Raw genomic sequence first — 25,657 nt, 5'->3', positions numbered from 1 at the left:
TCTTTCAATAAACCTCACCCTATCTTCTTCTAGTGTATTCCTTTTCAATCAGTACTCAGACCTTTTATCAGTGGTCATTTGCTAATAGGTGGTTTTAAATCTGTTCTCCTCTCAAGGAAAGCCTTGTATGCTAAGAGCTCTCAGGCTTCCGAAGAAAGCAAGTGATTGCTTATTTCCTGTACCCTTCTTGGGTACTCCTACCCCATTCTCCAGAACCAGGTCTTGGATGGACTTGCTACTAAGAGTTCTGCGTAGGCACTGGGACTCAGAAAGAGGGCAATTGACAAAGACGGGCAAGAGGTCTAACAGCACCATTGTCAAGGTCAGGCCCAGCAAAAGACCATCTGAGGCCTTCTGCGCACCCTTTTCCCTTCGTGACAATCTCGCCCCGGCAACGTCCGTACCGCTCTTCAGCGTCATGAGAGGGGCTGAGGGCACTGGCCCCTGGAACAAGAGCAGAAGCTCCTCGGAGAAGCCCTGCCCCATTGCTGTCGAAGGACTCTCGCCCGCCCCGCCCCCTAGGAGTCATGCCCCGCCCTGCCCCGTCGAGTCCGGGAGAAGTTGCTCCCGCCCTGCGGACCCCTCCCCGCCGCCGCCTCCGCGCGGCTTCTTTCAGCACCACGGCGCGGACAGCTCCCGGGCGGGCGCCTAAGGGAGGAGGCGCGGCGAGCGGCCGGCCCGGGAGGGCAGAGGAAGAAAGCAGACCGTAACGCCGGCGAGCGGGTGGGGCACGGAGCCCTGTGGCCCTCCTCGGGGGCGGTGCCCACCCGGAGCCAGACGCCGTTGAGCCCGAGAACAGGCGGAGACGCAGGGAACCTGGGCGCTGGTGCCTCTGGGCAGAGGCCACGGCCAGAAGATGCCGGTCCGCAGGGGCCACGTCGCGCCCCAAAACACTTACCTGGACACCATCATCCGCAAGTTCGAGGGCCAGAGTAAGTGTGTGCGTTGGGGTGGGGGGGCCTATCTGGAGTCCTGGTTTGGTGGCAGTAGTCGGACCCTTTGCTAACTTCTAACGGAGCAAGGCGGGAGTGAGGGCCTGGGGAGCTGGCACTGGATGCTGAATGCAAAATTTTTCGCTTAAATGCCTGGACCATCGTCTTCTCCAGCGGGCTCCACTTACCTCGAGTGCCTGCTTGCTCTATTCTCTTTTGGAGCACAGTGTCAGAGCATAGCCCCTCCCTCCTCCACTGAGTTGTTTTCTTGCCCCCCCCAATCCCTGACCTCCCTTTCTATCACCGCCTGGCTTCCACCTCTTGACACACACACACTTCCTCCAGAGGTTTCCTTGACTTTCTTGCTTTCTCTTCCTGACCCTGAGCATCCTGGTCTTTCTAGGAGCTCTTCCCAGGTCTGACCCCCACCCCACCCCAGGTCACATCCCCACTCCCTCTTCTTAACCCTCTCCACTGTCTCCAAGAAGCCTTAGGCTTCTCGTCCACTTCACTGACCCCATTATTGTGCTGGTCTTCCCACAATCCCCAGGACTGACCTCCCTTCCCCCACTTCTCTGGTCACTGTCCTGCTTCCCCTCCTGGCCACCCCCCTGTTACTCTCATGAGTCCCATGACCTTCCCCCATGACTCTGGCCTTGGTTTTCCCATGGCTCCCCAGACTTGATCTCACCCCCTTTCTTATTCTGGTCACTGATCTGCTCCCCTATCTAGATACCCCCACACTGCTGCCAAGAGCCCCTATAATCTTTCTTTCCCTTCTACCTATTCCTGGTTGCCATGGGCATCCCCCCTCCCTTCTCTTACCCCAGGTCGAAAGTTCCTGATCGCCAATGCTCAGATGGAGAACTGTGCCATTATTTACTGCAATGATGGCTTCTGTGAACTCTTCGGCTACTCTCGAGTGGAGGTGATGCAGCGACCATGCACCTGCGACTTCCTCACAGGCCCCAACACCCCACGCAGTGCTATGTCCCGACTGGCACAGGCCCTGCTGGGAGCTGAGGAGTGCAAGGTGGACATCCTCTACTACCGCAAGGATGGTGAGGCACCCTTGGGCCATAGGTTCTTGACCCCTCTCTTGTCCTGCTGGAGTAGCCATGGGGAGAGCACTGACCCTGGGACCAAGGGCCTGGATAAGCCTTGCCTCCTCTCCGGGCCTCAGTTTCCTCATCTCTATGGGATGTGATGGGCATTGGATGTAATGCCTTTAGAGATCTTTTTTCAGAAACTGGACACCAGGCTGAGCCTCCCACTCCACCATCCCTCCACCATATCTCCAGTCTCCTGGCTGTCCACTCTGTCACTGTCAGCCCCAGCTATCAGGCAACTGGGTTGGAAATTAACCTTTTCTCATCTCTGTCTGCTCTGGGGATTAGGGGAGGAGTCAAGGCCTGTGTGGCCAAACAAGGTATAGGGAAATGCTGGATGGGAAAGAGGGGTGGGTCTATCTCACCTAGCCTTGGCTCCTTGGGGAGAAAGGGTCTGGAGTTTGGCCTGACCTGGAGGCTCATCCAGTTTGAGATGTCACCACCAGCCCAAGTCCACTGCAAGCAGAACAGAAGCATAGGTCAGGGGCTGATGATAAAGACTCTGCAGGCCTTCAAGACCCTTCCCCCAGGAACTCAAGAGTTTTTACAGGACCGGGATGTGAGAGAGATAGGTGGAAACTAGGATCCTGAAAGTCCCTTTGAAATTACTGGGATGAGCTCCCCCCACCCCCCACCTGGTTCTGCATCAAAATAACTTAGAACTTGTTTTCCAAAACACACCTTCCCTAGAGAGTGGCTGACTCAGAGATGTGAGGTGAGGCCCAAAGCAAGTATATTTGGAAAAATCTCTCTCGTGGTTCAAATGTTCTGCCAAGTTTAGGAGCCACTGGCTTAGATAGATTTTTTCATTTCATGGATGAGGAAACTGAGGCTTAAGAAAAAGAAAGGACTTGTTGAGAATCCTACTGCTGGGATCCAACCTGGAGCCAAATCCCAAATCTCTGGATTCTTCCCTAAAGAAATCTCTGTTCTGAGTAATCCCAAAAGGGGAGAAGGGACTCCAGCTGTTTCTGTGCTCAGAGGCAGGACTTTTGGGAAAGGAAACCCCAGAAGAGGGTTTCCCCAGGGAAAGCAGGCATGGGGCCACCTGAGTGCAGATCGAGGCCAGGCACCTCTGGATTGGGATTGAGAGGTGTCAAAGTTTGAGTTCCTGGGACCTGGTGTGTGTGTGGAGCATGGATGTAAGCATGAGTGTGAACATGTGTGTGAGTGCATGCATGTGTGTGTGCTTAAGTGCTTTCAGGGTGCTTTTGGGGCAGGTCCTGGTTGTCCCTGTGGCTGATTCCTGCTGTTCCCACCCCAGTGAATGCAGAGGTAGATATTAGGGGTGTAGGAAGAATCTGGCTTAGTGTGGCGGCACTCACAGGGTTAATAACGTCAGAATATTTTAAAAAGCTATGACCTCACCTTCTTATATCATTGCAGGGAGAAAGTAGTAGGGGAATGAGAAGAGTCCTGGGGGAGCAGGATGGGAGAGCAGGAAATGAGAGGACCAACAGGTCCTACTTCGTCTCTCTTCTTGACCCCAGAGATTGACCTGTGCTCCAGAGGGGTGGGGGATGATTCTAGACTCCTGGAGATGTCAGATCAAGATCCATAGGGTCTCCTCAGCACCCTGCATTGACTGGGCATGGGACAGAGGTCAAGGCCAGGCCTTGGCCCTCTGAAATCAGAACTCAGGTCTCAAAATCCTGCTAGGGTCCTCCAGCTATCAGAAGGGAACCTGGCAACCTAATCTTGGAGGCTGACCCTAGGTAAAACTGGAAAATTACCCATATACCAGATACCCCCAAATGCCAGTCTACTCCCATGCCTACCACAAACCCTATAATCCAAGCCTTTGACCACTTGGGCCTGTCTAAAATTGGCCTGAAAAGGGAACCCAGAAAAGGGAACTTCCCAGTCTATATTACCCTAAGAAAGGATGTGGTTCCCAGAACATTTATGTTCACCTTATTATGGCTCACTCTGACCACATGACCTGTTTTTTAATTTTTTAAATCATATTCACATATATCTTACAATCCTGCTGAGGGGGGTCCTAATGTTGATTTCCTTCCACCTTAGATCAATACCTCCTCTGCCCTACTCCCCCTGACTCCAGGGAAGTAGGAAAGGGTTCTTAACAGAACTCCAGATGGTTTATTTATGATTCTCTTTTCCTTTAAAAGAAAAATCCACTGACAGTTCTCCAAGTCAAAGTGGAGGGTCTGTGTCCATATATTTCCACATTGTGCAAACAGAGGCCAGGGCACTTGGCAAAAATTGCCCATGAGACAAGGATCAGAGACCCCGAAAAACTGGCTCTTCCTCCATCTCCCTTTATAGAAAAAGTGAGAACCTAACAGATAAGGAGAGATAGGTTGGCCACAAGACTAGAACCAATGAGATTCTGCAGGGAGGGATAGAGAACACTCAGATCTCCCCCACACCTACCCTTGCCTCCACTGGGCACCTGCCCACCTTAGCCAGGTCCTCTTCTCTGATGACCCCAAACTGGAGAATTCCCTAATCACTAAACCAGGCTAGAGGAAGCCTAAGGCTTCTCCAGTCCTCAGCTCCAAATGAGTAAGACAGGGTAAGGGCTAAGGTCAGGGGCCCCAGAGTTTTCCACACACTCACCCATGAGTGCCAGAAACACCAAGCAGGAGCAAGTATGGAATAGCCACTCTTTTAGTAGCTGCTTTTTGTAGCACCATCTCCTTCCTGAAGGTTCACCACAGTCCTGGGTGAGGTGTGCATAAAGAGATGGTGGTAATAGAAGTCAAGGAGACTGTGCAGAGGAGGGGCAAGAGCCAGAGGGCAGAGGGGAGCACGAGAACAAAGAGAAACTGAAAAAAAGGGGCACATCCAAGAGGCAGAGAAAGGCAAGAGAAGGGCAGTATCAGGACGGGCAGACGAACCTGCTGCCCTTGGTCAGAGAGCTGAGGGGAGTACGAGACAGAAACCGTGGTTTTTCCTCCAAGGACAAGGCAAGGGCACGGGACCACCACTACTCCTGGGCACAACCTAGGACAATACACTCCCCACTGCTGATCATCCAGACACCGTTCCTCATGAGCAAGGACAGCCTAGGGGCAGGGGTAAAGAGTGTTCTGAACTCATCCAAATCCTCATAGCCTCTTGTCTCTGTGCACCCACAGCAGCAAGCATGCCACATAAGCTCCTGCTCCAGTCTTCACTGCTATGATGACTGGTCTTCAGTTCATTCCCAGCCTCAGTTTTCCAAAGATAGCATCAGTGTGTGGGTACAGCCACTCAAAGACTGGGCCTTGGCTGCTCCTAGCACGGGGGTCGGGAACCTATGGCTCGCAAGCCAGATGTGGCTCTTTTGATGGCTGCATCTGGCTCGCAGATAAATCTTTAATTTAAAAAATAATAACGTTAAAAATATAAACATTCTCATGTATTACAATCCATTCATTTCCTACCGCTCATGTTCATGGTTGCAGGTGGCTGGAGCCAATCACAGCTGTCCTCCGGGACGACACCAAATTTTTATTGGATAATGCGTAACATACACGGGTCGTTGTCTGGCTCTCATGGAATTACATTTTAAAATATGTGGCCTTCATGGCTCTCTCGGCCAAAAAGGTTCCCGACCCCTGTCCTAGCAGCTAGAGAGCCTGGAGGCCCTGCCCCTCTGCCCTGCTCTGCCCTCTCCCTTCCCTCTGCCAGGCCAGATCTCTTCAATGCCAGAGAGAGTGAGGAGATAGTTTCATCTTGGGGGCAGTGTCTCAGACTGCTGGCCAAGGAGGCTTCCTGCTAGGTCTCAGTGCCCATGCCTTGCCACAGCCCAGGCTGACAAGAGTGCCAGGCTCTGGTCTGGGAGACAGGCCTACAGCACTGTGAACCCAGGAGTGGGTCACAGAGGAGGATGGGTGGCATATCCTCAGTGTGGATGTCTCCCCTGGGGCCCAGGACAGCAGCTGGCAGATGGCTGCCTGGTGCCTGGGAGTCCAGGAATCTGATCCAGGAGATTCCTCCTCCCAGGGAGGAGCGTGGGCGGGAGGATGGAGACAGCTCAGCTGCACCCCAGCGCTGATGGCTGTGCAGAGACACCAAGTGAAAAGAACACTAAATGGGGAGTCAGGGGACAAGTGATACCAGTGGACCCCAAAGTCGCCTGTTCCTGCCAGTTGATCTCCACCCTTTTACATTTACATACACATTAATTCACTCAATCAGCAAACAACACCTGGGCCAGGTGCTGGCCTCCAGCAAACGAAGCAGACCCAAACCTGAGCAGCTCTGCCTTCTGATTTGCATGTTTACCTGAGGCTCCTGCCCTTTGGGCCTGACACCCACCAATGGTTTGTGTTGAGGGACATGGGACCACTGGGTACCATCATGGAAAAGGGGCTCATGGGGTGCCCACCCATCCATCCAGCCCAAAGGCAATTTTAGCTTGTTTTGTTCCATCCACATACAGGGACAGGGGAGCAAGACCCTACAGCAAAATGGGAGGAACTGTGAGACCAACAGTTGTCTGGTCTGCCCTAAAGGGTGGAGAGAGTGACAGGAGGAGCCTCTCCTGTCCCCACACTGCCATCTCTCTCCCTCTTCAGACCTCAGGCCATGCCCTCCCTGCTCCCCAGTCCCAGTGCCTCTGCCTGGAAATGCTGTTCCCATCCAGGCCTGGAGCAGCAGCCTGGCCTTCACTCTAGCCTCCTCATCCCAACCCATCCCTTCCTCTCTCCCAAGTCACGTGTACTGAGAGTTCAGGGGTCCCTGCTCCATGTCTCCTCCCAGTCCAAGCACGTCAGTTTCTCAGAACCCAGGCTCTTATCTGCAGAATGGAGGTCTATGCCTCCCCCCAAATACCCACTGGGCTCCACCATGGAGACTGAGGCCTAATGTGATAACTGGCTCAGTGCCCAGCCCTTAGTGTGTTCTCAATGATGAGGTCCTTCCAATGTCAGCTTTGTGGGATGAGAACATGAGAAGCCCAGGGCCAGCCAGAGCTTCATGGGATAGAATGCCCGACCCACCTCCCCACTTAATCCACCCCCATCTGCTCCGCTTTAATTACAGCACAAGCAAACCTCAAGGTTAAGCCCTGAGCTGAGGGCTGAGCATGGACTTGGACCTGATGCTGCATTATCTCCTAATGAGCAGCTTAGCTGCTCTCCCTACCTCTGCCCTGTAGCATCACCCAGCCTCTGTCCAGGCCTCCTCACCCTGTGGCTGCCCTTCATTTGACCCTTACCCAGCACTGTGCCTGGCTTCCCTGGCCAGGATCCCTTCAGTGACCAACCCCCCCCCCCCATGGTGCTTGCAGCCTCCAGCTTCCGCTGCCTGGTGGACGTGGTACCCGTGAAGAATGAGGATGGGGCTGTCATCATGTTCATCCTCAACTTCGAGGATCTGGCCCAGCTCCTGGCCAAGAGCAAGGGCTGCAGCCTGTCCCAGCGCCTGCTGTCCCAGAGCTTCCTAAGCTCCGGTTAGGAGGGGTGCTGGGGGTTGAGGGTGGGGCAAGTGGGGGCACCAGGTAGAGCAACTGGCCCCCGGCCCTGGCTGCTCTGACCCTGGGCCTGCTTTCAGAGGGCTCTCACAGCAGGCCGGGTACACAGGGGCCTGGCACGGGCAGGGTCAAGTACAGGACCATCAGCCAAATTCCGCAGTTCACACTCAACTTTGTGGAGTTCAACCTGGAGAAACACCGCTCAAGCTCAACCACGGAAATTGAGATCATCGCGCCCCACAAGGTGGTGGAGCGGACCCAGAATGTCACCGAGAAGGTCACCCAGGTTTGGCCTGCAGGGCAGGGCAGACAGGGCTGTGTCGGGCCTTGAGGGTGGGGAGGGGCTGAGTGGAGGGGGCTCAGTTGAATGTAAGGATCAAACACCTCTAGAACACATGAGAAGTAGTCAAGGCTCCCTGGTACTCAGGCAGGACCTGTCGAGGCCCCAGGTTAGCTACACACCCCAAATCTGACCCTTTCCATCAAATGCTCTGAGAGTTGGCCCTAGGGAAGGCTTTACTGGTCCAGGCTCCACAGGGTCTTCCCAGGTGTCACCCCTACATCTTCAGCCCTCCCAAGCCCATCTCACCAGCCGTGGCCACCCCACTGACCACCCCATGGCCCCCACCCCAGGTCCTGTCCCTGGGTGCAGATGTGCTGCCGGAGTACAAGCTGCAGGCGCCACGCATCCACCGCGGGACCCTCCTGCACTACAGCCCCTTCAAGGCTGTGTGGGATTGGCTCATCCTGCTGCTGGTCATCTACACAGCCATCTTTACGCCATACTCGGCTGCCTTTCTGCTCAGCGACCAGGATGAGTCTCAGCGTGGGGACTGCAGCTACACCTGCAGCCCACTCACAGTGGTGGACCTCATCGTGGACATTATGTTTGTCGTGGACATTGTCATCAATTTCCGCACCACCTATGTCAACACCAATGACGAGGTGGTCAGCCACCCCCGCCGCATTGCCATCCACTACTTCAAGGGCTGGTTCCTCATTGACATGGTGGCAGCCATTCCCTTCGACCTGCTCATCTTCCGCACTGGCTCTGATGAGGTGAGCAAACCCCATCTGGGTCAGCTTCTGCGGCTGTTCCCTGTAGTCCTGGGGCCTCTCCGGCCTCACAGCACTGGGTACAGAGAGTACCTGGCATTCGGCACCTTTGCCAAAACAAGTGGAAGTGAAAAAGGGGCCTCAAACATCTCCTGTAATCTTCCACCCTGGTAAAGGACCAACCAAGGCTGTGCCCCAGGCCTAGGAGGCCTCCTTGTGCTCCAGAATTCAGCCCCTTCTGGAATGGGCATTCCTATAGTCCCAGCTCCTTGTGCTGCCTCCTAAACCATACTTACCTTGCAGTTACAGGATATGCAAACTGCTCCTTAATGCAGCCTGACTTGTTTCTCACCCCTGAGCCCCTCCACCATGCCAACTCCACTTCCCATAACTGATGTGTGGGCATTTACAAACTTTTCTTCTTTTTATTCATTGATTTTCAGAGAAAGGAGAGAGAGAGAAGGGGGGAGGAGTGGGAAGCATCAAATGTAGTAGTTGCTTATCATTTGTGCCTTGACTAAGCAAGCCCAGGGTTTCAAACCAGCAACCTCAGCATTCCAGGTCAACGCTTTATCCACTCTGGCACCCCAAGTCAGGCTACATGCTTTACTTAAAGCTTCTAGGCCCAGGCCCTGGCCGGTTGGCTCAGCGGTAGAGCGTCGGCCTGGCGTGCAGGGGACCCGGGTTCGATTCCCGGCCAGGGCACATAGGAGAAGCGCCCATTTGCTTCTCCACCCCCACCCCCTCCTTCCTCTCTGTCTCTCTCTTCCCCTCTTGCAGCCAAGGCTCCATTGGAGCAAAGATGGCCCGGGCACTGGGGATGGCTCCTTGGCCTCTGCCCCAGGCGCTAGAGTGGCTCTGGTCGCGGCAGAGCGAAGCCCCGGAGGGGCAGAGCATCGCCCCCTGGTGGGCAGAGCGTCGCCCCTGGTGGGCGTGCTGGGTGGATCCTGGTCGGGCGCATGCGGGAGTCTGTCTGACTGTCTCTCCCCATTTCCAGCTTTAGAAAAATACAAAAAAAAAAACAAAAAACTTCTAGGCCCACTGGTCCTTTTGCCCCACCTCTTTGGGATCAGTTTTCCACTCCAAACAGTTCTGCCTTCTGTGTTCCAGTCACCAGCCTAATCACACCAGCCTTTCCAACACGGTCTGTCCCTCATGATTCCCTGCTCCCATGCCCACCCACTCCCAGCAAATCTATGCCCAAGTCCTCTCTCTCCACTTCCACTGACCCTGCCTGGACGCTGAGTAGACACTGTCCCAAGCCCACACCTGTCAGCCTCGTCACCTCCACACAGAAGCCACAGAAAGTTTCAGAGCATTTACATGGCCCTGGCTGGTGGCTCAGTAGATAGAGCGCTGGTCCAACCTATGGACTTCCCGGGTTTGTTTCGCAGTCAGGGCACACAGGAGAAGTGACCATCTGCTTTTCTCCCCCTCCCTCTCCCCTACTCTCTCTCTTCCCCTCCTGCAGTCAGTGGCTTGATTGGTTCTAGTGTAGCCCAGGGCGTTGAGGATAGCTCCATCAGAGCACAACAGCCTCGGGTGCTAAAAATAGCTTAGTACTGGAGCATCGGTCCAGATGGGGTTACCGGGTGGATCCAGGTCAGGGCTCATGCATGAGTCTGCCTCACTATCTCCCCTCCTTTCACCTAAAAAAAAAAAAAAAAAGAAGGTTTATCAGATCACTTTCATGACCCCGTTATTTATCTGATCCTGGCCTCAGAAACTTAAATGGCTCCCCAGTATCTTGGGATAAAAGTCAAGCTGTTTATGGACCCACAGGCCCTCAGGAGCAGCCTCTACCCATCTCCAGGCTCGTTTCTCTTCACTTCTCCATCTTCCTCATTGAGCCCCGGGGGCAGCACCACACTTGGATTCCCACGTGGGCTGGTGGTGCCTCCACACCTCTGGGCCTTTGCTCATGCTGCTCCCTGAGTCTGGAATGCCTCATCCCTCTCTCTCCTGTCTGCCTGGAGGCCCACCCTCGTCTCTCAAGACTCGGCTCAGGTGTCACCCTCAGTGTAGCCTGTCTGCTCTGCTCCTACAGACTTGGCCGCGCCTCCCTCTCTGCTCTCCCTAGATTTCTGTCCTAGTAATGATAACATTGTTTTTGAGCTTTAGGCTGAGAGCTCCTTGGTCCCATGCTGTGCCCCACTGCCAAGAGCCTGGCTCAGAGCAGGTTCTTCATGAGTATGTGTTGAATGACTGTGTGACCATATGCACAAGTAAAGGCTGAGTACAGCCTTTCAAAGACTGACCGCCAGCCCTATGGCCTCTTCCTTGTCCCTCCAGACCACCACCCTCATTGGGCTGCTGAAGACAGCACGGCTGCTGCGGTTGGTGCGTGTGGCCAGGAAGCTGGACCGCTACTCTGAATACGGGGCAGCCGTGCTCTTCCTGCTCATGTGCACCTTTGCTCTCATCGCGCACTGGCTGGCCTGCATCTGGTATGCCATCGGCAATGTGGAGCGGCCCTACCTGGAGCCCAAGATCGGCTGGTTGGACAGCCTTGGTGCACAGCTCGGCAAGCGCTACAACGGCAGCGACCCAGCCTCGGGCCCCTCAGTGCAGGACAAGTACGTCACTGCCCTCTACTTCACCTTCAGCAGCCTCACCAGCGTGGGCTTCGGCAACGTCTCCCCCAACACCAACTCAGAGAAGGTCTTCTCCATCTGCGTCATGCTCATTGGCTGTGAGTGCTACCTCATACCCTGGGCCTTATCCATAGAATTAGATTTTTAGTTTTAGAATAAGACATAACAGAACGTAAAAATGTGTGTGATAGGCAGATTTTTTAAATGTTTATTTTATTGATTTCAGAGAGAGAGAGAGAGAGGAACATCAATCTGTTCCTGTATGTGCCCTGGCCGGGGATCAAACCAGCAACCTCTGTGCTTTGGGACAATACTCTAACCAACTGAGCTATCTGGCCAGAGCCATGATAGGCAGATCTTAAGCATACAGCATGATGAAATGTTACATGTATATACAGAATTTTACACCCGCATGGCCCTTGCTATGTGACAGGAATCAGGGCCAGTTGCATCATTTGCAGGGCCCAGTGCAAAATGAAAATGTAGAGCCCTTCATTAAAAAAAAATTTAAGAATTTTAAGACAGTGACAGAAGAAAATTAAACCAAATGTGGGGTCCTTCTTTTTATTTATTATTTATTTTTAGAGAGAGATGAGAAGCATCAACTCATAGTTGCAGCACTTCAGTTGTCTGTTGATTGCTTCTCATAAGTGCCTTAACTGGGCAATGGGGGCAGGGAAGTCCAGCTGGGCTGGTGACCCCATGCTCAAGCCAGCAACCTCAGGGTTTTGAACCTGGGACCGCAGCATTCTAGGTCAATGTTCTATCCACTGTGCCACCACCAGTTAGGACTGTGGGGCCCTTCTTAGCACAGGTCACATGCCTATGAAGCCAGACCTGCCAAGCACTTTCTAAGTACTTATCAAAGGCCTACATTTCATTCTCATCACTACCCCCACGAAGGCCATATTATGAGCCCAGTTTACAGACCAACAAACCAAAGACCTTAACTTGCCAGCAGATACATAGAGACCTAGTTCTAGTCAGGTGAGCTGCTCCCAGGGCTGTGTGCTCTCAGGCCCTGCTCTGTGCTGCCCACCTTCCAGGACACCTGCTACAGGAACATAAGAGCCAATGTGGAATTTCACACATCAGTTAAGTTGTCATGTTCAGAGTATTTAGATATGAAAGCCCAGGAAAACAAAAACAACAAGAAAAAAAAGGGGTGAAAACAGGAGACCAAGAGTTTTCCCTTTATATTTTTAAAGCTGAGAGAAAAACAAATCTGAACTAAAAAATTCCATTGCCCTAGTTCTTTCTTCTCAAGAGTTTGGCCTCTGGGCCCAGGAAGATGCCAAGAGACACAGGGAAGTGGGAGGAGGGCAGAAAGCCGAGAGGCCTCTATCCACCGGGCACCCTGGTGCTGTACTGGGCACTTCTGACTTTGCCCTGGACAGAGGGTCCCCAGGAAGAGAGAGGTTTGGAATGGGCCCTGGGGTAGTGTGGTCTGGTGTGGATGCAGAAGCACTCACTCCCTGCACCTCCGCTCTTCCACCCCAGCCCTTATGTATGCCAGCATCTTTGGCAATGTGTCTGCCATCATCCAGCGCCTGTACTCAGGCACAGCGCGCTACCACACTCAGATGCTGCGCGTCAAGGAGTTTATCCGCTTCCACCAGATCCCCAATCCACTGCGGCAGCGCCTGGAAGAGTACTTCCAGCACGCCTGGTCCTATACCAACGGCATCGATATGAACGCGGTGAGCTCCCGCAGCCCTGCCCCAGGTGGACCAGGCCATCAGCTCAAGTCCTTCTTCTGGCTAGTGCCCCTGGGGATAACAAGGTCCTGCAGGCGCAGGGCGCCCCCTGAGCCCTCCCTGTCCGCTTCCCCAAGCCCACCCTCGCCCACATCGCCTCACAGGTGCTGAAGGGCTTCCCTGAGTGCCTGCAGGCCGACATCTGCCTGCACCTGCACCGCACGCTGTTGCAGCACTGCCCGGCCTTCCGCGGCGCCAGCAAGGGCTGCCTGCGCGCGCTGGCCGTCAAGTTCAAGACAGCCCACGCGCCGCCCGGGGACACACTAGTGCACCTTGGCGACGTACTCTCCACGCTGTACTTCATCTCCCGCGGCTCCATCGAGATCCTGCGTGACGACGTGGTCGTGGCTATCCTAGGTGGGTTAGGTGGGAAAGGTAGGCTGGCGGGACTGGAGATGTCCTGCCTGGACCACTCCACTACTAATGATGATGGTAGGATCTTTTATGACCTGCATGTGCAAAGCGTGTGCCACAGAGAGCTTTATCCTCAGCTCACTGATTCCTTAAAACAAACCTCTGCCCTGGGTCCATTTCCTGATAGGGAAGTTGAGGCTCAGAGAGAGCATGCTGGTAAGAGGCCAAGCAGGATTTCCAGGGCAACGTGTTTGACTCAGAAGTCCAGGCAAGCCCCTACCTTCTTTCACCTTTGGGGAGCACAAGATGAGAGGATGAGGGTTTGTCTTGGGTGGAGGGAGATGTTCAGTGTCGTTCAGCACCTCTGTGGTGTCAGCTAGACCTTGTAGGTGGGATTTGAGCACTGGGTAGGGTACAGGTGTGGGGCACATGCAACCCCTGCCACTCACCAGCTGTCTGAGTGTGATCATGGGCAGGTCACTTCACTTTTCTGAGCCTCACGGTGTTCTTTCTCATCTTCCTTGTCTTCCCACCCAATCTCTGACTTCAGCCCACCCCAAGTCCCTGACCAAGATGCCAGCCTTGCCCTCCCTTAGCCTCCATGTGGACAGGCTCCCTTGGGCTCCTCTGCCCACTCCTTTCTCTCTGGTCTTTCCTCGGCTGGTGTTCACCAAGTGTGGGTGAGGTTCTGGTCTCTTCTCACTCTGCACCCTCACCTGGCCCAGCTCCTCGCCCCAGGGTCTCAGCCTCCATCTGTGCTGCAAGCACCCCCAGCACTCTATCCTAGCTCCAGTCTCTCCTTAGACCAGAATATTCCGTTCCTCCCTTGGCATGCACATCCTTGTATTTCTGAAGCAAACCAAACAACATATCTCAACCTGAAATCATCACCTGCCCTCAGAAGCAGCTCCTTTGGCATCCTCATCACTGAACCATTCATCGCCTGAGCCAGAGGCCTTCCTGCCCCCATCACCTAGGCAGCCACAAAGCCCCATCTGTTTCCTTTCTGTCCCACACCTGTCTCCTTGTCCCTGCCTGGGTCCAGCCCACATCGTGTCCTTCCTGGGCGGGTGTCAGAAGATCCTTTCCCATGTTCCAGCATCCGGTCTGTTTCCATACCCCACCTCTACCTTCAGCCAACGACCTGAAATTCACATACGTGCATATTGCTCTTCTGCTCAAAATCCTTCCATGGTTCCCCATGGCTCACAGGACAAGAGTGAATCCCTGTGTGCAAAGTCCTCCCTGATCTGGCTCCTCTAAGTCCTGCCACCCTCCCGTTGGTACTTCAGGTTCCAGCCATACAAACTATTTATTGTTCTCTAAACCTGTCTTTTTCTGTCACACATCTGTGTCCTTGCACGTGCTGCAACTCTACCTGGAGCACCTACTTTGCACCCCTGCCTGGCAGACTCTGGTCACCCTTCAAGGCTGAGCTTAAGTACAGGCTCCTCTCTGAAACCTGCCCTCACTGCCAGCCTACTGTAGGAGTGCCATTCATGTAGGAGGGATAATAATTATTATTAATAATTAAGAAGCCAGTCCAATTTAATTTTCAGTTGGAGACATGAAATCTCATTTTGTCCTGAATGGAAATGAACCTTAGATAATAATCCTTCATCTACTAGAAAACTATTGTTTTATAATGTCCAGAATTCAAGCTCCTGGGTTTCATATGTGACCCAGGCAAGTTCCTTCCCTTTCCTTCCCTCTTTAGGCCTCAGTCCCCTCCTATGTGAATGACCTTTGAGCTTATTCTCTTGGGGGACATGTCCTGGCCTCCATCCATCATTATCTGTGCAAACCATCAGTGGCCCTTGTTTGGTAGTGCCAGGCTGAGGGGCTAGACTTTCCTGTAGGGAGTGAATGCCAAAACAATCATAGCAACCCAGCCCTGGGCTCTCTGCCCCCAGCCCTGACTATAGCACTGACCACACACTGTTTTTCTGCCCTGATTGCCTTTCTCCTTAGGCCCCAGGCCTCCTGAATTCTCACAACCCAGCCCCCCACTTCACTTCCTCTGTAAGCCTCCCTTCTCTCTGCCCCCAACCATCGCAAGCAGAATGAGCCCCTTTCTCCTCTGTAGCACCCTAACTCTTGGTTCTTCCCTGTTTTAAGGCTCAAAGATTGTTCTGTAAACTAGTTGCTTGCTTATATAACTATCTTATGGGGATGTTAGGAGCTCCTTGTGAATGAGACAGCATCTTATTCACGTTTACATCTTGTGGCCAGCACAGTACCTGTCACCAGGAGCGCTCAATACCTGCATCACATGCCCCAAGCATCAAGCTTTTGTCCATCCTGTGACATCTGTCAATACCAATGCCTTGCATCAAACTTTTTGGTGCCTATTCAAGGTACTTTCTCAAGCATCATGTCTGCTCCTCTGGACAGTTCAATGTGGTAGACAAGGCAGATATGGTTATAACTCATTTTATTTTATTTTTTCCATCATTTTTTTATTTTTCAATTACAGTTGACATATAATATTGTATTAGTTTCAGGTGTATAACTCTGTGATTAGACATTATATAACTTACTAAGTGATCATCCTGATAAATCTTATACTCATCTGACACCATGTATAGTTATTAAAATATTGACTGTATGTCCTATACTTTACATCCCCATGACTATTCTGTAACAACTAATTTGTACTTCTTAATTCCTTCACTTTTTTCAGTCATCTTCCCAAGCCCCCTCCCAGCTAGCAACCCTCAAAATGCTCTCTGTATTTATGAGTCTGTTTCTGTTGGCTTGTTTGTTTTGTTTTTTTTTCTTTCTCTTTTTGTTCTGTTTGTTTATTTTAGGGCTTTTTAAGTGTCAATTATTGATAGATATGTATTTGTTGTCATTTTATTGTTTATTTTTTAAATTATTACTCTTCTTCTTCTTCTTCTTCTTCTTCTTCTTCTTCTTCTTCTTCTTCTTCTTCTTCTTCAAGACCCCTTGACATTTCATGTAATATTGGTTTGGTAGTGATGAATTCCTTTAGCTTTTTCTTGTCTAGGAAGGTCTTTTTATATCCTTCAATTTGAAATGATAGCTTTGCTGGATGGAGTAATCTTGGTTGTAAACCTTTGCTTTGCATCACTTTAAATACTTCTGGCCACTCACTTATGGCCTGCAGTTTCCACTGAGAAATCAACTGACAGCTTTATGGGAGCCTCCTTGTAGGTAACTAACTGATTTTCTCTTGCTGCTTTTAAGATTCTCTTTGGCCTGCCCAGGCAGTGGTGCAGTGAATCAGCATCAAACTGTGACACAGAGGACCCAGGTTCAAAACCCTGAGGTCGCCAGCTTGAGTGCAGGCTCATCCAGCTTGAGTGTGGGGTCGCTGACTTGAGCGTGGGATCATAGACATGACCCCATGGTCACTGGCTTGAGCCCAAAGGTCACTGGCTTGAAGCCCAAGGTCACTGGCTTGAGCAAGGGGTCACTGGCTCTGCTGTAACCCCACCACCACCACACCCCCCAGTTAAGGCACATATGAGAAAGCAATCGATGAACAGCTAAGGAGCTTCAATGAAGAATTGATGCTTCTCATCTCTCTCCCTTCCTGCCTTTCTGTCCCTATCTGTCCTTCTCTCAGTCTCTGTCACAAAAAAAAAAAAAAAAGATTCTCTCTTTGTCTTTAACCTTTTGCATTTTAATTATGATGTATCTTGGTGTGGGCCTCTTTGGGTTCATCTTGTTTGGGACTCTCTGTGCTTCCAAGACTTGTATGTCTATTTCATTCACTAGGTTAGGGAAGTTTTCTGTCATTTTTCAAAAAGGTTTTCAATTTCTTGCTCTCTCTCTTCTCCTTCCAGTACCCTCATGTTGCAAATGTCGGTACTCTTGAAGCTGTCCCGGAAGCTCCTCATACTTATTTTCATTTTGGATTCTTTTTTCTTTTTGATGTTCTAATTGGATGTGTTTTGCTTTCTTATATTGCAAATAGCTGATTTGATTATCAGTTTTATCTACTCTACTGTTAATTCTTTGTACATTATTCTTTATTTTTGACTGTTTTTTTGTTTTTTTATTAAGTGACAGGCAGGGAGGCAGGGAGACAGACTCCTTCATGCATGCGCCCTGACTGGGATCCACCTGGCAAGCCTGTACTGGGTGATGCCCTTCCCACCTGGGGCTGCTGTGCCATTGTTCAGCAATCAAGCTATGCACCTGAGAGGAGGCCAAAGAGCTATCCTCAGTGCCCAGGGCCAACTCACTTGAGCCATTTGAGCCATGGCTGTCAGAGAGGGAGAAAGAAGGGGAGGGGTGGAAAAGCAGATGGTCGCTTCTACTCTGTACCCTGATCAAGAATTGAACTCAGGACTTCCACATGCCGGATCAACACTCTTATCAACTGGCCAGGGCCTTGATTGGTTCTTTTTTATAGTTTTATAGCCTTTTTTATGGTGTTGAAGTTCTCACTATGTTCCTTGAGTATCTTTATAACCATTTTTTGAACTCTATATCTGGTGGTTTGCTTGCCTCCATTTCATTTAGTTCTTTTTCTGGAGATTTCTCCTGTTTCCTCATTTGGGACATGTTTCTTTGTCTCCACATTTTGTATGCTTCAATGTGTTGGTTTCTGTGTATTAGGTGGAACTGCTACATCTCCCAGACTTGGTAGAGTGGCTTTGTGTAGTAGGTGTCCTGTATGGCCCAGTAGCAGAGCCTCCCCAGTCACCTGTAGTTGAGACTTGATTGTTGTTGGTGTCACTGGGAGAGATTGATCCTCAGGCCAATGGCTGTGAGGATCTGCTGCTACTACAGAGGAGGAGTTGTTATGCAGGAGTCAACCCTAGGGAGCAGACTAGCTTCAGTGGGGCTTTGTTACTCACTGAGTCCTCTCCCCTTGAGTGTGTTACTCATGGAGGTCACAGGGTTATAATACAGCATGGTCTGAAGCTGTCCACCAGGAGCACAGGCTCTGGGGGTCTCCTGGGAGGTGCAAAGTCAGCCATTGTTGGTGCCTTGCCTGGGGCCACCTGGCACAAGCTACACCTGGCTGCTACTTGTACTGGACCAGGAGAGGCCAGGCTGTGAACCAAGGCCAGCTACTTCCACTGCCAGGCCTGGGGTCACTTAGCAAGAGCTATGAGGTATATAAAGGCTAAATGCTACTTGTCTGAGAGATTTTAGGAAAGTCCAAAGCATGAGGCAAAAGAGGCCATTTGTATGGAAAAGCCACTAGAAATAGCTTGGGTGAGGCAAGGTCTCAGGGAGTCCCCAGGGCAGAGCAAACAGTGTGAGCCAGGTTGGTGGAAACTCATGGTGCCAGCCTGCGGGCTCTATGTTTGTAGGGGCTTCAGAAAAGGACTAATGGCCTCTGCCAGCAGAAAGCTGGCCTCCAACCTCTTGCTCTGATGCCAGACAAACCAATTCCTCCCTGTATGTCCCTGGTTTCTTTCAAGCTGGCACCTCAGTACTGGAGCTCAGAGAGAGTGAGTCTGAGTTAGTCCATGCATGGGCCTTTAAAGAGGAACTTCTTGGGACTCCAGCAGCCCTTAGGCTCACTCAGCCACAACCCTCATTGGTTTTTACAGCCAGAAGTTATGGGGAGACTTCTGTCTCTGGAATATGGGATGGGAGGCCTGGTGTGGGGCTGACTCCTCAGGGGGAATCCCTGCAACAGAATATCCCTCCCAATTTTAAACCACTGCACATGGGTGTGAGACCAGCCCATTCTGCATCCATCAGTCTCAGTGTGGCTTTTTCTTTAATTCCCTAGTTGTAGGACTTCCATTCAGCTCAATATCAGGCAGTTCTGAATAATGGTTGCTCTGTAGTTTAGTTGTTAATTTTGATGTGGTAATGGGAGGATTTGAGTACCATGCTCACTTCTGCTGCTATCTTTTCTTTCTTTTTTTAAAATTTTATTTATTGATTTGAGAGAGAGGGGAAGTGGGGGGGGAGGGAAACATCAGTTTGTTGCTCCAATTATTTATGTATTCATTGGTTGATTCTTGTGCATGCCCTGACCAGGGATCACACTTGCAACTTGGCATATCAGGTCAACACTCTAACCAACTGAGCTCCCTGGCCAGGGCCCCTATGCTGCCATCCTGACCAGAAGTTCACCTGCCTTTGTTCTCTGCAGACGAGCAGGTGGACACCACTGGGTTCTGGCATGTTTAGTTATACCCATTTTAGAGATGAGGCCACTGGATTCCAAAGAAGGGAAGTGACTTCTCCAGGCTTCCTCTTCCAGGACCATGCTGGTTACCTGGCCCCATAATGCAGAGTGGGAACACAGAGGTAGAAGCCTCAGGCCCTGTGCTACAGAGCTAGCTGCTCCTGGCCCTGGCTCCTTGCACTTCACCACTGTGGCAGACTGAGAAGAGGGGAGGAGGAGGTCGAGCAGGGGCCATTGGTGTCCTTTACTGCCCACTCTCCCCGAGGGCAGGGGTAAGGGCAGTGCCAAAGCATGTGGAAATGGGAGGGAGAATTTTGCTAAAGGGTGGTCCTGAGGAGCCTGGAGACAGCAGGGGCACCCACATGCTGGAAGGTGGGGGGTGTCTCTGCAAGGCTCCAGGGACAAGGTAAGGGCACACTCCTCATTCCAGCCTGTACATCCAGACTTGTCCCCAGAGCTGAATCTTTAGTGCCAGACCCCAGCCTGGCAGAATTCCTGAGGTGGGAGGGAGGTCATGGACAAGGGTCCCTCAGGGAGAAGAGCCTTAGAAGAGAGCTTGGAGCCAGACTCTGGAGAAACCCCCCACCACCCCTCCCGCTGGCAGGAAAGAATGACATATTTGGGGAACCTGTTAGCCTCCATGCCCAGCCGGGCAAGTCCAGTGCAGACGTGCGGGCTCTGACCTACTGCGACTTGCACAAGATCCAGCGGGCAGACCTGCTAGAGGTGCTGGACATGTACCCTGCCTTCGCAGACAGCTTCTGGAGCAAGCTGGAAGTCACCTTCAACCTTCGGGATGTGAGTCTGGGCTGGGTGGGCCAGGGTGGGTGATGGCCCTTGGAAAGTGGTAACAGTTAATGCCCAGGCAGCCTGCTGAGAGCTAGGCCTGCCTGACCTGGGGGGACCTCTCTGACCATCTCCCCTTCTTTCAAACCCCCGCTGTGTTCTTTACTGTAATTTCTTCTGTGTCTACCATGGCCTGCATGAAACTAAGAATGACGATAGCTACCATTATTGAGCACCAACTATGTGCTAAGTGTTGGGCTTCTTTTACATTATCTTATTTATTCTTCTCCTTGCAAATGGTATATTATTCCCATTTTCCAGATGAAGAAACTGAGGGCCAGAGAGAATAAATTGATCAAAGCCATATAGACTCAGAGTTAATGACTGAGCCAAACTGTGGAGTCAAATTTGTTCAACTTGCTAGCCCAGGCTTTCCCCATCCATTGTACCAAGCTGAAAGGGAGAATGTCTGCCATCTAGGGGCTCACGGTGCCAGGTGCCAGGGGTGTAAAGAAGTAAAAGAGCTGCCTCTCCTCTCAAGCTTATCACTCAGTGGAAGAGACTAAACAAGTCAGGAAAAATAAAGAGCCACACAGTTAAATAACCAAGGAAGTCATAAGTGTACCCAGGGAGGCCAAATTTGTGTATAGCTCAGGGATGCCAAGGAGTGGGACGGCCAGTACAGACTGGAAGTCCAGAAGAGGCTACGTGGAGGGAATCTGGAATCAGCTAGTGGGAAGGAGGTGGCAGGCACACGTGGCAGGGGCAACAGTGGCTGAGGCTCCGGTTCTGAGCCCCACTTTCCTCCTCAGCCTTAGGAGAAGGGGCTCTGCTGGCCCAAGTTGGGCCCACACCCATGTCAAAGGGTGTAGTGCTCAGACACGTTTCCGTATTAGGAACAGCCCTCCCCACCCTGTGCCTTCTGCTGTTCTCCTGCCTCCCAGACTCTCCCCTTCCCATGTGATCTGTCCAGGAGACATCTTGTAAGGACCCTGCCCTGGGGGCCCCGGCCATTAGGAGCCATCAGCTGGCCCAAGTGCTCAGTGGCTAGACATCAGAGCAAGAGTGACACGGTCCCTGTGTGCATCGGCAGCCCCCTGGGGAGCCCCTAAATGGGTACCAGAAGGATGGGCTGCCGAGGGTGCCGCTGAAAACACCTCCTGAATGGACTAGGAGGTTCAGACCCAGTCTCCTCAAAGGAGAATCACTATTGGTCCACACTGGGGCAGGAGCACCAGGGCATTCAGGAAAGAGGACTGGAAGAACAGCTCCCCTGCCTGCCCACAAAATCTTGATGCTCAAAGCAGTCTTTCCTAAGACTCTGTGGAGGTCTGTATGTCTCCAAGCCCCTGTTCATCTCCTGCCCTCCCACGCAGGAGACAGCCTGCAGGAAGCTGCCTGGAGCATTAAGGGAGAGCCCAGCCACCTATCACCACTTCTTCACCTAATCACGGGTGCCGTGGTGGGGTAAGGGGCAAGGGAGAACCGAGAGGGCCTGCCCCAGCTTTGGTCCCTGTTACTTGATGCTCTTGTTCCCCACAAGGCAGATGGGGGTCTCCAGTCATCACCCCAACAGGCTCCAGGCAGTCAGGACCACCAAGGCTTCTTCCTCAGGGACAACCAGTCAGGTGAGCAAAGCCAGTCTCCATCAGTTTCTGCCCTGCCCCAGCCCAAGGCCCCTGTCAGCTTCCTGCGCCTTCTTAGTCCTTACATCCTGCTTCTTCTGGCAGAGGCCTCCCCAACCCCTGGATGAGTGGAGAGGAGCTCCCTCCCGAGGCTCCGTGCTGAAGATCCTTTCCCCCTTCCTTCCTGTGTCCTTAGAGCCAGAGTGAAGGCTAGCCAGGAGCCTAGTGCTGCCGCAGGGAGAATACTGGACAAACCCTGGGGTTCCACATCGAGGCACCAGGGGACCAGGGCTTCAGCTCCTGGACAGTGAGGCCAGGGCTAGATGACCCCACCCAGCCAACCCCCCAAAGCTGGGGCCCCAGATCCCCTCCCAGAGTTACAGCTTTCTGGGTCATAGATACCAGGCCTCTGTGAGGCAAGACCTCAGGACACCCAGGTTAAAAGAGCCACTTTACCCCGCCTGGTGTTCCCATTGCAAGTATGGGCAGGGGCATAGGCTCAGTTGTGTGGAACCAGCTAGACCAAGCTCAGGTTTTCCTTTCCCTTCTGCACTTGCAGCCCCTTCCCTGAGCCTCTCAGATGCATCTGGACTCTGGCCTGAGCTGCTGCAGCAAGTGCCCCCAAGACCAAGGCACAGTCCTCCAGACCCTCAGAGAAACACAGGCTGCTGGCCTCCTGAGCTCAGCTCCAGGCTAGAGCAGCTGCAGGCCCAGGTGAACAGGTGAGTGCCCTGCATGCCGGGTTCTGCTGGCTTCAGAGTGCAAGCCCGGCAGCAGGCTAGGCACGGATGCCCCCTCCTGGTGGCTCAGGAACATCACTGGATGTCCTGTAAATTTCAGAAACGTGAGCCCCATTTAACAACAGGCCTCCCCATCTGTATATCACTAAGCACAATTCTTAGATGGCTTGTCCCAGCAAACCTAGCAACATGCCAAGGAAGCTTTCTTAAGAAAGAGGCATAACTTTATGCAGAAACAAATTTCATGGGCCTTTGGAAGAGGGGTGTGGCCTGTGGGTGACGGACTGTGATGGCAGAGTGGCAGAGTTAGGGCTTAGGGGCTGTACAGTCCTGGGTTTAAATTCTGGCTCTGCATCTTATCAGCAAGAATGTGGGCAAGTTACTTAATCACTTTGTGCCTTAGTTTGCCCTTTCATGAAATGGAGACAATCCAAATACCCACATCAAAGCTTCTTGAATACCCAATGATGTGCGTATGTGCCTGGTCACTTATCATCGAAGTCAGGGATGTGCTAAGGGGAATTGGGGCAGATGCTATGGATTGTAGTAGGGAAATAGCTTCAGGTAGGCCCCAGATTGCCATTCCACCCAGCAGGAACAGCATTTAGGCTACAAAATCTGGAGCTGTCCTCAGGACCTGAACTGCTTTTTCCAACCCCAACCCAGCCCCTGCCCCTGCCCCTGCCCCTGCCCCTGACTGTGGGGTTCCGTCCTATTGGGCAGGCTGGAGTCCCGCATGTCCTCAGACCTCAGTCACATCCTGCAGATCCTTCAGCAGCCCCTGCCCCAGGGCCACACCAGCTACGTTCTGGGAGCACCAGCCTCTGACAACCTGGCCTTGTTTCCTGCGGCCTCAGCAACTCAGAGTCCAAGAACTAGGCTGCTTCAGGGGGGTCTGACCCCTGCACAGGTGAGCAGGTGAGGGGAACCCCAGGGGCTTGCCTGGAGGCAGCTGCATTCCTTCCCCCACCCCCTCTTTCTTGCCTCTCTCAGGCCCCAAGCTGTGGTGACTTGAACAAATGTAGGCTGAAGCGCAGAAACTCCCCCTCCAGGATGCCTCACGTGGCCATGGCAATGGACAAAACTCTGACACTGTCCTCTGAACTGCAGCAGCCTGAGGGGCTCCTGTCATTTCCAGCTTCACCTCTGCATCCCCGGCAGGTACAGGGACTCATCTGTGGTCCCCGCTTCCCCTCCCTCCCAGAATACCTCGGTTCTGTCCCCAAGCAGCGGGAGTTCCAGAGACATGGCTCAGATCCTGGATTTACAAGTTAGAACCACTGAACCGCAAGTCAAAGGCACCATGAGGGCACTTAAGGTGGCTGAGGTGAGAGTTAAGGATTTGGGGGAGGCAGAGAACTGCCAAAATGGACCTCTGAAAACCATCTAGAGTAGTTACAAACTGCTAACTCAGGTGACCAAGATGGCAGGGTCGAGGAGGCTCAGGACTTTGACCTGCCTCCTCCAGGCCTCTGTTTAGATAGCAAGCCTGGTGCAGGGGGGTCAAGCACCTTAAGTGTAGAGATAGCTTGCAGGACAGAGGGGTCAGTAAGGAAAAGAGAAGTTTCTGATCTTCTGTGTGAGGGCCTTGCTCTGGGCTGGGGGCAATCACCCTCTGGCCCAGAACTATCTACTGCCTCTCAACCCAGTACCCAAGGACCTCCTGTGAGAGCCCATGACCTGGCTGGAGATGACAGTGTCCTCTGTAGTGGACACATCGGGGCACAGAGCTTCAGCCCTCAGCCACTCAGCCCCTGATGGTTCTGTGATGACCTTTGGGATCCTAGTGGACAGTGGAGTGTATCACAGCTAATAAAGTCTACACATTTCACCTTGGCTTGGGTGTGTGACTTACCTGAGGTTGACTATGACCTTGACTGTGCCATGACCCCAACATCAGTTGTCTTCTCCAAGCCCTTCTCACAAGGATATGTGAGTTGGGGACTTGAAAGTGGCTCTGCCAGACCCAGGAGTCCTCAAACCTTGGGGCTTTTAGCCAGGCTGGGGTGAAGGAGAGCAGAGAGGTGCTGGCCTGGTGGTTATGGGAATTATGCTAACACTTTCATAGCAGTCACTTTGTGCAAGACACTGTGCTGACTTCTCTCAGATATTAGCTTATCTAATCCTCTCAGCAACTCTAAGGGGTCAGTGTTATTTTCCTCATTTTAGAGAAGTGGAATCAAAAGCAGAGAGAGACAAAGAAAAAACTTACACAAGCACAAGGGGGACTTCTGAGGTCTGGTACTATTCTGTTTCCTGATCTAGGTGCTGTTTCATGAGTGTCTTGTGAAAATACATGCACTTCTATGTGTAAATTATACTTTGATTAAAAAAAAAAAAAGAATCTTGACCATAGTATAGGAAAAGAAGGATGTAATTTCAACCCAAATGGTCTGGCTCGAGAATATGTGCAGTTAACAAACTACTCCACTGAACTAGACTGTTATCCAAAAAGTACCTGGCACTGGTCATCAGTCCTTCTTGCTCCAATATTCCCTAAAAGAATTCTGAAAACATATTTGCTTCCTCATTTTTAAGTTGACATCTGAAGTATTTCATTAATAAGTTTAAAAAATCATAAAGGATGTAATTTCTAGGTTTCGTGTTTTTATGTTTATTGTTTGTTCGTTTGTTTTTGCAAGAGAGAGAGAGAGTTGCGGGGGTGGGGATGAGAAGCATCAGCACATAGTTGCTTCATTTTAGATGTTCATTGATTGTTTCTCCTACATGCCTTGATGGGGGGCTCCAGCCAAGCCAATGACCCCTTGCTCAAGCCAGTGACCTTTGGGCTTAAGCAAGTAACCTCGGGCTTCAAGCCAGCGACCATGGGGATATGTCTATGATCCCATGCTCAAGCCTGAGACCCCATGCTCAAGCTGGTGAGCCTTACCTCAAGGCTGATGAACCCACATGTAAGCTGGTGACCTCGGGGATTTGAACCTGGGACCTCAGAATCCCAGGTCGATGCTGTATCCACTGCATCACCACTGATCAGGTCAGTGTGTTGCTTATAAACTGTTTTATTTATATTGATCCATTTTGATCCGAATAGCACAGTGACTTGAGAGCCGATGTCATTCATTTTAAGAACACTAGAACAGGCCCTTCTTTAACATCATTCCTTTTTTCTTATAATTCCATTCTATTCCTCC

The 25,657-nt window shown here is 52.0% G+C and overlaps 2 protein-coding genes across 3 annotated transcripts in view; one reads left to right on the top strand and one right to left on the bottom strand.

Annotated features, from left to right (window-relative positions):
- The window catches only part of STRADA (STE20 related adaptor alpha), a 424,012-nt gene that overhangs the window by 215,362 nt on the left and 182,993 nt on the right, over window positions 1–25,657 (bottom strand). The gene's annotated exons all lie outside the window — the stretch shown is intronic.
- On the top strand, window positions 603–24,341 carry KCNH6 (potassium voltage-gated channel subfamily H member 6). Of its 2 annotated transcripts, none has more exons than XM_066363058.1 (13): window positions 603–932; window positions 1,763–1,993; window positions 7,284–7,445; window positions 7,547–7,752; window positions 8,100–8,525; window positions 10,815–11,214; window positions 12,617–12,816; window positions 12,978–13,230; window positions 19,959–20,152; window positions 21,684–21,768; window positions 22,325–22,487; window positions 23,229–23,415; window positions 23,499–24,341. In XM_066363058.1, exons 1-13 carry the CDS (start codon window positions 857–859, stop codon window positions 23,778–23,780), a joined length of 2,865 nt encoding a protein of 954 aa, XP_066219155.1. In that variant the 5' UTR covers window positions 603–856; the 3' UTR covers window positions 23,781–24,341. The 2 variants fall into 2 exon arrangements, with proteins under 2 accessions (XP_066219155.1, XP_066219156.1); XM_066363059.1 differs by having other exon boundaries at window positions 23,558–23,723.

The sequence above is a fragment of the Saccopteryx leptura genome, chromosome 2 (assembly GCF_036850995.1).
Source record: "Saccopteryx leptura isolate mSacLep1 chromosome 2, mSacLep1_pri_phased_curated, whole genome shotgun sequence".
Taxonomy (NCBI): domain Eukaryota; kingdom Metazoa; phylum Chordata; class Mammalia; order Chiroptera; family Emballonuridae; genus Saccopteryx; species Saccopteryx leptura.
This window is presented reverse-complemented; position numbering and strand designations above follow the sequence as displayed.